Source organism: Vespa velutina, chromosome 18 (genome assembly GCF_912470025.1).
Source record: "Vespa velutina chromosome 18, iVesVel2.1, whole genome shotgun sequence".
NCBI lineage: Eukaryota > Metazoa > Arthropoda > Insecta > Hymenoptera > Vespidae > Vespa > Vespa velutina.
In genome coordinates this window covers 1691151-1705977 of record NC_062205.1, presented here as the reverse complement: position 1 = coordinate 1705977, position 14827 = coordinate 1691151, and the positions used below count along the sequence as shown (strand labels likewise).

General features: G+C 29.7%; 2 protein-coding genes across 4 annotated transcripts in view; both read right to left on the bottom strand.

Moving 5' to 3' along the window:
- Nucleotides 1-1105: 1105 nt before the first annotated feature.
- On the bottom strand, nucleotides 1106-2728 carry LOC124955312 (polycomb group RING finger protein 3). The gene is made up of 5 exons (XM_047509563.1): nucleotides 2436-2728; nucleotides 1856-2154; nucleotides 1622-1767; nucleotides 1396-1539; nucleotides 1106-1308 (listed from the first exon to the last, which is right to left on the bottom strand). The coding sequence occupies exons 2-5, from the start codon at nucleotides 2112-2114 to the stop codon at nucleotides 1183-1185; spliced, it is 675 nt and encodes a 224-aa protein (XP_047365519.1). The 5' UTR covers nucleotides 2115-2154; nucleotides 2436-2728; the 3' UTR covers nucleotides 1106-1182.
- Nucleotides 2729-6167: 3439 nt separating this feature from the next.
- Nucleotides 6168-14827, bottom strand: part of LOC124955296 (fibroblast growth factor receptor homolog 1-like) — a 33621-nt gene continuing 24961 nt past the window's right edge. For 2 of the 3 annotated variants that reach the window (XM_047509512.1, XM_047509514.1), the window contains 7 exons: nucleotides 13516-13703; nucleotides 12892-13024; nucleotides 9497-9985; nucleotides 8770-9271; nucleotides 8530-8670; nucleotides 8267-8372; nucleotides 6168-7722 (listed from right to left, as the gene is read on the bottom strand). In XM_047509512.1, the coding sequence (XP_047365468.1) occupies nucleotides 7612-7722; nucleotides 8267-8372; nucleotides 8530-8670; nucleotides 8770-9271; nucleotides 9497-9985; nucleotides 12892-13024; nucleotides 13516-13703 (1670 nt within the window). In that variant the 3' untranslated portion in view covers nucleotides 6168-7611. Of the gene's footprint in view, nucleotides 7723-8266; nucleotides 8373-8529; nucleotides 8671-8769; nucleotides 9272-9496; nucleotides 9986-12891; nucleotides 13025-13515; nucleotides 13704-14356; nucleotides 14539-14827 lie in introns of all 3 variants that reach the window. The other variant, XM_047509513.1, reaches the window with a different exon arrangement.

The following is a 14827-nucleotide window of genomic DNA, read 5'->3' as shown; positions in this document are numbered from 1 at the left end:
CAATTTGACTACATAAATAAATACATACTTGCAATAAAAGGAAAAAATAAACTCAATCGTTAAACGTCATAGATTAAATTACAATAAACACAATGTCAGTCAATATGAAAATAGAAAATCTCGTAATTTAATGAAATTTTAAGGAATGCAATGATCGCAAGTTGCTTTCCGTATTTACTCAATATTATAATTAGACGTCACATAGTAACAAAATTGTTGTTGTCCAAATGATCAATAATAAACAAAGAAAGCACATTTTATGATAGTGCCTAAATCAATAACATTGTTTGAAATCGATATTAGTTAGCTTTTCGTCATATACTCTACGTCCAATATTTTTAATAACAATATATAATTTCGCGAAGTTATTTTAATTTTTTAAGTGCATAAAACGATGTCGCTGGATTCATATCGACATAAGATATCAAAATAAATAGATAATTGATAAGACGACAACAATTTTGTATCCAATTAGGACGTAGACTTATTTAAAATATAAACATGATTCTACGAAACGTTGATATCATTTTTGTAAATATCCAATTTACACAAGTTAAATGAAACATTGCTTATTTAAAAAACAAAAGTTAAAAAAAATTTATTAAGCTTTTATATATTTAACATTTACTTAATAACATTAAATTAATGTTGAAAATATATACGCAAAAACTTAATTTGAGGTATATTAAATAGAAAAATTAAATAAGGCATGTTCACAAATGCAATCAGTTTTCTTCAAACAGAGATCTTACGTGATAAAGAATTGTACCATTAATTGTTGAGCATCAACGTAGTTTAACAATAAGAAAGATGTTTCTCATTTAAAGATTTATGTTGTTTGTAAAGAACACAAATGTATAAATATTGCAACGAATGATGCATCAACGAATTTTATATATATATATACGTGTAGGTGTGTGTATATATATATGCATATATATGTATATATTTACACACATATATATATATATGTATATGTATATATTTATATACATATGTATATATATTTTTTTTACACATATATGATAAAATATATATATGTATATATTTACATGTATATATATATATATATTTTACATATATATGTATATATATATGCACTAATATATATATATATATATATATATATATAATTGATTCATAACGAGATTTTTGTAACTTTTCTATGTAAAAAACATAGTTTTAAATATCTATTCGTGGTCGATATTGTAATCTTAAGGGTGGGTCCCGGAACCTCCATCTTGTCACATATACAAACTTTAAAGTGTGATCCTTACCTAGTAATTCATCATTGCACAAAATATCAATCTGTCAAAGAACAAAAAAAGAAAATGAATGAGCAATTAAACAGAGAAACAATTATTTATAATGTTAATGCATTAATTGTATACATACATCTCTATATTTTTCCATGCCACTAAGAACCTTTTTGGCAATGAATTTTTTAAGATGCGTAATTGTAGCCTGTGCGGAACATCTGATATATCTTCGCTTTAAAGTCTTCAAACTAGCGTTTATACATTCTAGGCATACATTTACCTGTAATATCATATAAATATATTAACTTTAATTTATTTAATTCAATTTTCTTTTAAATAATATTAATAATAATAATAATAACCTGTTCGTCAGCTCTATGATAATCTGATTCTGCATGAGCATCTGCAGTTGCTTTTTCTTCTTCTACCTCTGCAGCGTTTGGTAAAATATCCTTGGGACATGGTAAACCTCTCGCCCTATAAAATTCTCTTTCCCTTTTGATTTCACCTAAAAAATAAAAAATTATAATATATGTATTCGTAATATCTATGTAAAAAGAAAAAAGATTAGAACCAACGAATAGTTTTAGACATACTTTCTTGGAGATCTGGAACTAATTTGTAAACAATATCTTGCATTGTCCTGTCGAAACTGATATACTGAAGTGGGTGCGATTGATGTATTACTATTTGACATGTTGGACACGTATGTTTTTCTTCCAAATGTTTGACCAAACAACTTTTGCAAAATGTATGTAAGCATTCTGTTACTGTAGTAGCATCTATTAAATAACCACGGCATATCTTGCAAGTTATATGACTGTTTAAAGTTTTTAATTTTATTCTTCTTTCCATGGCACCGATAATTCACCATTTACCAAATGAATATTGTCACCTATGAAGATAACAAATATCGTGAAAAATAATTAATAATAATGAATAATTAAAATCATTTTATATTGAAATGATTTTAATATATGATCGATAATATTGATCGAAATGATATTCATTGGACGATCCAATTTTGACCAATATCTGATATCATGAAATATTACATGAGGAATGATATTGTGTATATAAAAAAAAAATATGTATATGTATATATATATATATATATATATTGTTTGAATCGTTATTAAATATAAATAATGATAACGATCGATTTGATGTACTTACATTACTTAGAAATGTCTGAAAAGTGGACTTATCAGGAGTTAACCTCGATTTCGAATTTATGAGGGCACACTATTTCGATTACTTGTTATGAAAATTTGTTAATAGTAATTCGTATCATTGGTTGCATTATGTTTTTGTCAAAAAGGAAGATTATAATTTATAGGTTAAAACTAAATGTTCCAATGAAAATCGGATTAAAAACAACTTAGTGTGAATGTGGCTGATGACAACAAAACGAATCGACAATGGCGCCACCTACGATTCTGCGCGTAAGATTTTTCTGGAATACCACGCGGTTCTTAGATTCGGTAAGAATAAAAGAAAAAAAAAGTAAAGAAAAGAAAGGAAAAGAAAAAGAAAAAGAAAAAAGAATGAAAAAAACAAAAACAGAGGAAGAACGAAAAAGAGAGGTAAAAAGAATCAATAATAAAATACATTTAAAAAAAAAAAAAAAAAAAAAAAAAAAAAAAAAAAGAAAGAAAGAAAACGAACGATTACAATTTAAATTATCATTACAAAGTATATTATCGAGAATGAATTATTGTTAATACTTCGTAAGATCTCTATCATGTTATAATTTAAAATTTAAACTCTCTTACATTCATTTAATTTTTCATAATAATAAGTTTGACATTGAAATATTATAATATTGTTTTCTACGAATATAATACATACGATACGATTAATATTCCTACGAATAAAATAATATTTATAAATATACTTTATATGTAATAATAATTAACTGTCATCGAAATACATACACATATATATATATATATATGTATGTATGTATGTATATAGATATACATAATAACGAACTTTCTTTGTATCACGTTGTAGTTGGTCGATTTGAATTAACGCCATCTTCAATAATTACAGTTGGCGCCTAATGTCATCGTTGTACAAAGTGTGTCGAGTAATGTTGTACGCGAGTTAACAAAGCTGTCATTCTTTAATAATAGGTAATTGTTTTAATTGATTTCTTAATAATGATCAATTTATTATTGTCGTATTTATTAAATATATTATTTTACGATTAAATATATAACTCGGGAAAAAAAATGAATGATGATGAATGATCCTACGAATTGTCGGTGGTAGTGGATTTTTTTTTGTTTTTTTTTGTTTTTTTTTTTTTGGAAATTCATTACTTTTCAATTAGTATTTCACGGTAACAATTTATTCAACGTTTCTAATACATATTATCCAATGTTTCAGGCTTCTTTTTTTCTTCTTTTTTTTTTTTTTTTTTTTTTTTTGACTTCGTCGTCTACGAGCAAACTGATTGCTGTTTATTTCATCGATAAGAAGATAAATATATATATATATATCATTAATTTCTATGGGATCAGAAAGAAGATAAAGGAACGAAGGTAAAGATCATCAATGCCATCTATGATTGTCGTCCAGAAGTAGTAAGTGATTACTCTAAAATATTTTTAAAAGAGAAAATATTTTTACTCTTTTTCTTTTTCCCCCTTTCTCTATTTAATTTCCATCTATTTTCAAAGAGATCTCAACGATGTTTTTTTTTCTCCTTTTTTTCATATACATAAAATATCGTTCAAATTATTCTTTCATTGATATACACACGAGTATATTATAAATCAAGGCTCGATTGAATATTTCATTTGAGTTAGAAACGATAGAAGTAAAAAATGTTTTCTCTGTGATTTCGTTTAGTGTCAAATATATTTTAAGATTATGAAATAAAATTCACGACTTTTGCTTGAACCGGGTTTATTTTCTAGTTTTTTCTTTTTCTTTTTCTTTTTTTTTTTTTTTTATTTATTTATTTTTTTCTTTTACAGAAACATTCTGTATTGTTTTTAATTAATTAGATCTTTTTTTTCTTTTCTTTTTAATCGATTATCCTTCAGAAAATTATTAAACGATTATAGATTTAAAATTAATAATCAATAAGATATTAATGCGTTAAATATTTTATATAAATATAATATAGTAGTAATGATTTTAATGGCGATTGAAATTTAAAAAATACCTTATGTAATATCTCTGATATTTAACAAAATGTACGAAGAAATATAATTGAAAGATATCGATTTGTACGTATTTGTAGAAAATTTATTGAAATTTATAATTTTTTAATTTTCTTTTATTATAAATTAATATCAAAGCATTTGCTTTTCGATTAACAATCCTTAAGCAAGGCAGTAACAGAAAAATTTATTTATTAACAATCGTTTTGTACGTTTTTCATTTTTTTTCTTTTTTTTTTTTTTTTCTTTTTTCTTTTATGGCACTCTTAAAAATAAATCTAAATGTAAACGTAAATATAACTATGAGAACGTTCGATAATAAATTTTTAAGTGTAAAGTATAATCGATTAAAGTATTTAATTAATCAAGAACAATACAGGATGTTCCGTAAGAAAAGAAAAAAAAAAGAAAAAAAAAGAAAAGAAAAAGAAAAATTAAAAATCATTAACGCTTCCAATTCGTCCGGAAGTCGATTGTATTTTATTTCATACTCTATTAAATATTTAACACGTGAAATTATTAAAAACTTTTCTTTTATATATATGTATATATATTTTTTTTTTAGTTGAAAATTTATATAGAATTTATATTTAAACGAAAAATTATTATATAATATATATATATATATATATATATATATATATATATATACATATATATATATATGTATATATTTTCTTTTTATATATTAAACTGGATCTTAATTTATGATCAACCTGTATTGCTTCAAGAGAGATCGATAATTTTTCTTATTTTAAAAGATACAAATATCTATAATATAAATACGAAAGAAATTTCATTCATCTAAGTACCACAGTTATTGTTATATGAACAATTATAATTATATAAAAAAATTCTTATATTAAACCAATACATATAGATATACACGTAAGATATGATCTAACAAAATGATCGTGAAAAGATTTTCAAAGGGATCGGAGTATTGATTTGCAAGAAATAAAAACGAAAAAAAAAAAAAAAAAAAGAAAAGACAGAGACATTCTCGTTATGAATTAAAATTATAATCAATTTCATTTTTGATTAATTAAACTGTCCGATTACGCTGCAATAGGTTTAATCACGTATATTCAATTGCTATAGGGGGAAAATCCGTGCGACAAAATTGATTTCATTTATTTCATATGAAAACTCACGTTTACAATGATTATTCCTTTACACATAATATACATTACGTCCCTATTATCCCTTAGGTAAATGCTCTATTATTTATTACCATTCGGCTAAATTCTTTAACACCGGTTTAAGCCGTTTAAATAATGGATTCGATTACAATATGTACAATATTTCGAATTAAAAAAAGGAGGAATAAGAAAACGAGAAACAAGAAAAAAAGAAAAAAAAAAAAAGAAGAAGAAAAGAAATCGCGGACGTATTCAGCTATACACACATACACAGACGCACACACGTGCACACATACATACATACATACTCATACATACACACACACCATACTTTCGTCGTATTTTTATTTATTTGTTTATTTATTTGTTTTCTCTCTTTTTTCTCTTTCTTCTTTTTCTTCTTCTTCTTCTTCTTCTTCTTCTTCTTCGAAGAATTTCCATCGATTTCTTTCGGTTTTTTTTTCCCGCCCCTAAAAACCGCGCTTAACGTTGATGCGCGGGTGTGAGAGGTGGGGGGTAGATCGCGCGCGCGCGCGCGCACGCATCAATACAAAATAAAAACGGGTCATTAGTGTCTACGTAAGGGTGTGTTTATCGAAAAAAAAGAAAAAAAAAAAAAAAAAAAGAAAGAAAAAGAAAAATACACGGCAATGTAAGAGGAATAAATTATATCCAAATTGAACTTAACATAAATACATATACATACATAACATACACAGCTTTAGTGCATTGATTATTTAATGTGCACTTTTGATCGTTCAGTTTTCTCTCTCTCTCTCTCTCTCTCTCTTTCTCTTACTTTCTGTATTTTTCTCTCTTGTTTTTTTTTTTTTTATATTTTAACGATACTACATTACGTACTTACGTACGTAATACCGCGATCTTTCGTTCGTTCGTACTTGTATATTAGTTTTTTTTTTTTTTTTCACGTCGAGTTTACGTTCGAAAAAGAGATACGCACTCTTTTAATGGATTTAAAACGACTATTATGTTACAAAAGGGGGGAAAAAAAAAAGAAAAGAAAAAAAGACGTACAAATTAAGGAAGAAAAAAAAATTGACTAGCTATAAACACAATATCATGCACCTAGCAGTGTCCCCACGTTATTCGGCCATCTTACAAGATGCCCTATTTATTATACACACACACACTCTCTCTCTCTCTCTCTCTCTCTCTCTCTCTCTCTCTCTCTCTCTAGCTCTATCTTTTTCTCACTTTTTCTCTTTCGCTATACAATCTTCGTCGATTCGGGCGGCTTATTTGTGGGCGTCCATCGAAAGCCATTTTTTTCCTTCGTTGTTCGTTTTTAATATTTTTTTTTTGTCTTCTTTTTTAACGTGTGTTTGTTTTTTTTGAATTTTTTTATTTTTGTAATTTTTTTTTGATATTTTCTTGGTTTTTTTTTCAATGCGCTTCTCTCTCTTTCTCTCTCTCTCTCTCTCTCTCTCTCTTTCTTTCTCTATCTTTCAACAAGGCACGCGTTCATGGCACGAAACAATAAAGAACGTAAAAAAATTGATTCGCCGGCTCTCGACTCGCCCCATACAAAAGTAATTACAATGTATGTACTTAATTACATACCCATTTACTTTATTCATTTCCACGATTTCCCTTGGGCTCGATTTATCTATAGATAATATGGTATACGCTCTATTATAGATCAATACTGATTTGCATTATTTGGCGTGCTCATATTTTTTTTTTTTTTTTTTTTTTTTTATATATCAGTCGTTTACGCTCTCGCAATTGTTCATTTTATTTTATTTTATTTCATTTAATTTCACTTTTTTTTTTTTTTTTTTTTTTTTTTTTTTTTTTTTTTTTTTTTCATTTATTTTTATTCATTTTTTTATCTTTTTCTTTTCTTTTCACTTTTTTTGGTTTTGTCAAAAGTCGAGGTTAGATATCCTCGTCTTCGATAAACGTCTTCGCAGCTTTCATAGCATGCGCGGAGCTCTTTTCTTTCTTCCTTTTTTTTTTTTTTTCTTTTTTTTCATTCTTCTTTTATGCGTGTCAGCCTTAATCGAAAAGATTTTATAACAGGTACGGAAATTGTTCGCCGGTTTCATCGTCCTCGGCATCATCGCTCGATTCTTGACTGGACGGTGGTGTATCCAATTGGGGTAAACCGAGATCTAAATATTCCTGAAAGATATATTTGTAAATATTTATTGATAATTCATTAACGTGACAAATTAATAAGTCGAATTAATAAGCGGTTTTGATAGAACATCGATTTTGAAATTTAGATAATGAAATACAACGCGACATATAACGCGATACTTAACACGATTTCGTATGTAATACGAATATTATAATTCAGATAATAATTCTCATTTAATGCGATACTTAAACAACTCAATTTCGTATATAACATGATTTTGAAATTCAAGTAATAAAATTCGTATAACACGGTACTTTAAGTAACGTAGATTATTATTTTTTTTTTTTATATGTATATATATATATATACAACATGATCTTGAAATTCAGGTAATGAAATTCGCATAACACAGTACGGTAGTTAAACAGCGCTATTTCAATATAACATAATCTTGAAATTCAAGCAATAATCTTGGTATAATGTGACATTTACATGGAATGAAATATCAACTTTATATGAGAATTGCTTGTACATCGAATGTTACTTCTACGACGTTTCAATCGTTTAATCAATAATCATGTTTACCTCGTTAGCCGTTATCGTTAATATCCTATCGAGATCTTCGACCAATTCACCGAACATCGGTCTCTCGTTTGGTTGATAGCTCCAACAGTCTCTCATGAGCATGTATCTGTGATAATGATTATATATATATGATTATATATAAAGAGAGAGAGAAAGAGAGAGAGAGAGAGAGAGAGAGAGAGAGAGAGAGAGAGAGAGAGAGAGAATATTTAGATGTATATATACACATAGAATTAAAAGAGAAAAAGAGATGTTGTATTTACATTTCGATCGAGCAACATGGCGGTTTTTCCATCCTGTGTCCCGTCCTCAGCAATTGAAAAAGTTTCTCGACCGAGGGTACGGATGGATATGGTGTGCCACCCAGCGTCATTATTTCCCACAGCAGTATGCCATACGACCATCTGAAAAACATCGTTTGTTCTAAACGAATGTCGCCGTCTAACAACGGATAAAAATGACATGGAAGGAAGGTAAATGGTTGATAATAAGAAAAAGCTTACACGTCGGACTGAGTGGTATATACCCGATGAAAAAGAGCCTCCGGTGCCATCCATTTAACAGGCAACCTGCCGTCGGTCGTTTTTCTATAGTAATCGTGACAGTGTATGTCCCTTGCAAGACCGAAGTCAGCGATCTTGAGGATATATTCGTCGCTAACGAGAACATTTCGTGCTGCTAGATCTCTGTGTATACATCTTCTACTAGCAAGATATTCCATTCCTCGTGCAACTTGATAAGCAAACGACACTAAGTCCTTTTGTGTTAGGGTCTTTCGTTCCTTTTCTTCTTGACCGATCGTTGGCTCATAACCGGAAGAGGATGGACGATGATCGCGAAGGAAATCTCGAAGATTACCGTGAGGTGCAAACTCAACAACAACGTAAAGTGGTCCGCCCTGTGTACACGCACCCAATAGGTTTATTATGTTAACGTGTTTGCCGATCATCTTCATCATCTCCATCTCAGATACAAGATCCATCATCTCGGCGTCCGTGTGACCCTCTAATAATAATAATAATAATAATAATAATAATAATTATAATAATAATAATAATAATAATAATAATAATAATAATAATAATAATTCAAAGATAATAAAATAATTAAATAGATTGTTTCGAGTTAAAATTTAATCTGACTTATATTTCTTTCTGGGTCTGGAATGATGATACGTCGAGTTATCAGATATATATATACATATATGTATGTACGTACGTATATACATACCCTTTAACATTTTGACGGCAACGACGTTAGGTATACCAGGTTTCCCGGTATTGGTTTGCGCTCTGATGACCTTCCCAAAGGCACCTTCACCAAGCGTATTGCCCAAGGTCAATTGTTCTCGCGGCAATTCCCAAGCGCTATCAAGCGGCAATTCGTACTCTGATATACTACCGCCATTACTGTCCTCCGTAGTTACCGTAGACTTTTGCTTTTCTATCTTGACCACTGGCATTAATAATGGTTCCTGTACGTTCTGGGCGTTAACCAGTTTCTGCTTTTCAACTATAACCTTTTTTGTCCATTGGGTTACAACCGCAGCACGTGCAGTTTCTATAGCCAATAGTTTCTTCATCTTCTCGCGTTTTAAACGATGAAATATGTAGATCACTACGACGACACCAACGGCAAAGAATACGCATAGTACTGCAGCCAAAACGTTAACCAGGATTTGCGGCCTCGCTGCAAGCGGTACACGATGCTCCTCCAACGCTAATAAAAACACGCATATATATATATACATATATATATATATATATATATATATATATATATATATATATACAACGCTAAATAATATATATATATATATATATAAATTTTTTTTTGTCATTCTTTCACCTAAATCATCCTCGATAAAGTTTACGCTTCGTAGGAAAGTTTCTTTTTCGTGTGAAAAAAAAATTTATATATATATCTACATATATATATATATATATAAGTAAATAAGGAAAAATAAATAAAAAATATTTCACCCGACTTTTTCTCTCTTTGTTGTTATCTCTCTCTCTCTCTCTCTCCCTTTCTCTCTCTCTCTCTCTCTCTCTCTCTCTCTCTCTCTCTCTCTCTCTCTCTCTCACTTAAGAAAAATTCGATTCTTGTTTTTTCATATATAATAACGACGAACGAAGGAGGAGTAGTGTTATGGTATTTTGAAATGAGACGAACGATATTAATGGTTTTTTTTTTTTTTTTTTTTTTTTTTTTTTTGCTTTAGCTCAAAAAGCATAATGCGTATCTTTATTTATATATATATATATAGCGAAAAGAAGTACATCGTTAATACTTTTGTCGTCGAATAGAGCACGGAGTTACTATGTTGTTTTTTTTTTCTCTTTTCTGTTTTTCTTTTTTCTTTTTTTGTTTATATATATATATATTCCCTTTATATACTATACCTATATATATGTACAATACACATATAAGGAAACTAAATAAGATCAAACGAAAGCGTAGCGTGTTTTTCTTGATCGACGGTATTTACGATATCCCCGGGTCCTTCGAGTTGTTGATGATTATAGTAATCGTATGGTTGAACGTTAATCGTTGTTGACAGGGACAGTCGTTCTATTGAACCCTCGTAGAGGACACGATTAATCAGGTTCTCAGCATAAAGACGTTGCTCCGGCTTCATCTTACGTAACTTTGCCAGGACGAAGTTTATGAAGAATCGATAAACCTCCACCTCCTCCTTCCCCATCACCTCCTCATTGTCATTGTCATTATCATCATCATCATTATCATTATCATTATCATTATCATCATCAACCTCTTCCTCTTCCTTTTTCTCTTCATCTTCCATCTTTATCTCCTCCTTCTTCTCTTCATCTTCCACTTTTCCCTCCTTCCCTTTCTCCTTCCCTTTCTCGTTCTCCTTATTCTTCTTCTTCTTCTTCTTCTCCTCCTCCTCCTCATCCTCCTTCTCCTTCTCCTTCTCCTTCTTCTCCTTCTCCTCTTCCTTCTTCTTCTTCTTCCTTTTCTTCTTTTTCGATATTCCGTCGCACGTTGTCAACAACAACGTTGCCTTTCCTTTATTTTCGATCATTTCTTCAAGATTATATTCATCCTTATTCCTTCCATTGATATTATCCCTCGTCGATTTTACGTCCGTATTCTTGTTCTTAATCGTATCCTTCCTTTCCATCTTGTTCTTCTCTCATAAAAAATAATGAGGTTCATGTTAAAAATGTCTTCGTTAAAAATTACGATTATAAATATATTGCATAGGACTTTTTTTTTTTTGTAAATAATTAAATTCTATTTTGTGTATGCATATACGCATGTACATATATATATATATATATATATATATATATATATATATATATATATATGTAATATCCGAAGTGAAATAATTTTAAAATAATTCCAAAACTATCGTTAAGATCTTATTAACTCGAATTTAACGAGTACTTACCATTTCAATGTTTAGGGACTTTTCCTCTAAGGTCACATTATATTTTCGCGCACCTCCATCTTGATTTTCAACAACTCCGTCCAACGATTCTCGCGATATTTCTTTATCTGCGATTCAGAACAGCACTCGATCAACAATACCACCGTCTTTATCGTATATCGATATTGTGTTAAAGCATGTATCAAGCTTATAACGTTATTACACTCGAAAGAGAGAGAGAGAGAGAGAGAGAGACAGAGAGAGAGACAGACAGAGCAAGAGAGAGAGAGAGAGAGAGAGAGAGAGAACGAGAGAGAGGAATGAAAAAACAAAAAAAGAAATAATGCGGAAAACACGACATCATAGATGATGAAATGCTAGAGCTTAATAATAAACAGATTTAATCTGATTTTAATAAATAACTTGTTATGCTTCTAATGCAACGTGCGATTTCACTTTAATATTAAAAAAAATAATGTTTTCTTTTCTTTATTTTTTTTATTTTTTTTTTTTTCTCTTTCTTTACGTAACAAGGACGATACATGCCCTCTACTCGGGAAAAACGTTCTCAAAGCAATTCAATCGTCCTTTCATATGTGATTTCGTAATGACAAACAAACAAACGAAGAAAATAAGAAGAAGAAGAAGAAGAAGAAGAAAAAAAAGAAGCGTATAAATTTTTTCAAATTTGACGAGATATTGCGAGGAGAAAATTTCGTCATACGTTATGTTGAACGTTAATGTATGCATCCATGGATATATGCATGTATGTATGTGATATTTCGTAGTGCTTTTAAAAGACCATAACTGGTAGGACATTGATAAGTAATTAAATAAATAAGTAAGTAAGTAAGTAAGTAAGTAAGTAAGTAAGTAAGTAAGTAAGTAAGTAAGTAAGTAAGTAAGTAAGTAAGTAAGTAAGTAAGTACGCATATATGCGCTCGCACGAGGTCGGCGCGTTAAAGTCACGTAGATACATAGGTAATTACAAATGTTCACGTAAATGGTAAATGGGACACGACGAAAAAGTCTCAAGAATTTAAAGAGTCGTTTAGCTGTAGAATCTTAGAGAGACATTGTTGGCTAATTTATATATCTATCTATCTATCTATCTATCTATCTATCTATCTATCTATCTATCTAAGTGATATATATATATATAAAAAAAAATTTATATATATATATATATATGTATATATATATATATCCCGTCGATACTCACTTTCGACGACTCGTAGATAGGCACTGCTAAATGTCTCCCCCAATGTATTTTGCGCTATACAGGTATACCATCCTTCATCTTTTTCGGTGACGTTGTAGAGCTTCAATACTTCAGGATTTTCAGCGATACCAGCCTAATTAGCGAGAAACAAAATTTAAGATCGTTAAATTTAAACACGTTAATTTTATTACTTACGAGGTCGTTTATCGTTCTCGTAACGTTACTTTCTTTCTTTCTTTTCTTTTCTTTTTTTCTTTTTTTTTTTCTTATCGTTTAAATGAAATTAAACGATTTTACGAATGTTTTTTTTCGAAGTATAGGTTACATTACTAAGTAGTAATTTACATTGTTAAAAAAAGTTCGTGTATGTATGCATATATGTATGTATGTATGTATGTATGTATGCATGTATGTATGTATGTATGTATGTATGTATGTATGTATGTATGTATGTATATACGTATGTAACATGCGAAGCTCGTGCTTTTGGGAAGAGGATAGAAAAAGTGGATCCACCTAGATAAATAAGATATAGTGCCAGTGCAATCATTTAGAAATAATAAAAAGATAGTTAATGTTATAAGGGACATGCGATTTTTGTTAGTATATCTGCTGCGTGCCCACCTTGACCTCCACCCGGACAGTCTGATTCGTTTTGTTGACGGTATCGAAAGATGTATGACAACCGTGATACCATTCAAGATGACGATGGGCATCCGAGAGGACCTCACATGTCATACTAGCGTTGCTTCCTAGGAGTACAGTTGTGTTTCGTGGGGGTCGCGTCAGGATCGGTCGGTGCCTCACGGTCTCTATAGGGGGGTCATAAAAAATAAGAGATACCCAAAACCACCCTAAATTTCTTACTTTCTTTCTTTCTTTCTTCCTTTCTTTCTTTCTTTCTTTCTTTCTTTCTTTCTTTCTTTCTTTTCTTAAACCAGTTTCAAGCGAACAAAAAAAGAAAAAAAAAAAAAAAAAGAAATCATGAAAAGAAATAAAGAGAAGAAAAGGGGAAAGAGATGTAGAAAAGTGATTGCAAGTTGTTGTTGTTGTTGTTGTTGTTGTTGTTGTTGTTGGTGCGAGAGTTAAAAGTTAATAACGTCCTTGTTCCAATACAATACGTGTTTTTTTTTTTTTTTTTTTGTCAGAGCATGTGCGAGTGCAAGAAAGAAAATAGAATAGATAATATATAGAGAAAGAGAGTATGTGCTTCCATCACCACAGATATTATTAGAATACAAAAGGATAATCTCGTGTGCATGAATATTTTTTTCTTGGTTTTCTTTTTTCTTTTCTTTTTTAGTTCCCTTTCTTTTTTTTTTTTTTTTTTTTTTTTTCCTATTACATTCGATAGAATAATAAAAAGGAAAAGATCCCGCATATATGACAGCTACAAAGCCATTCATATCCCATTCCCAGAACCTCCACCAGTATCATACCGCACGAAAATTACGAGCGGTTGTACCTGGAGCAAGGTCCCTTTTGGTGTGTCCTCCTGATCGCCGGGATATTCGGCTACCTTGACCCATTGTATGTAAGGTTCAAGGTCCGACACGATTGGACACTTGAATGTCACGCTACTGTTCACCAATGCAGTCACGTTCTTCGGAAAGTCCTCGTTGATGTACGGCTTGTGCGGGAAACGCTCTATATAGGTTAACGATTGCACTGAATACGCGATATTTTTTTTTCTTTCTTTCTTTCTTTTTTCTTTCTTTTTTCTTTTTAATTAATTAATTAATTAATTAATTAATTGATTGATTTATTTATTTATTAATTTTTTTTGTTTACACCATTGTTTCAGTTATGATCGTCGGCCGATATTTTTTTTGCCTTTTTTTTCGCTTTGTTTTTATTTATTTATTTATTTTTTTTCTTAAATTGTTTTCTTTTTTTTTTTTTTTTTTTTTTTTTTGTTCCTTTTTGTTCGACAGCA

What these genes read in the sequence shown, in the direction of transcription:
- LOC124955312 (XM_047509563.1), bottom strand. Translation starts at nt 2,114, where the DNA reads ATGGAAAGAAGAATAAAATTAAAAACTTTAAACAGTCATATAACTTGC. An exon ending in AGTTCCAGATCTCCAAGAAA is followed by an intron (nt 1,768 to 1,855) that starts GTATGTCTAAAA and finishes TTTATTTTTTAG; the next exon opens with GTGAAATCAAAAGGGAAAGA. An exon ending in ATCATAGAGCTGACGAACAG is followed by an intron (nt 1,540 to 1,621) that starts GTTATTATTATT and finishes ATGATATTACAG; the next exon opens with GTAAATGTATGCCTAGAATG.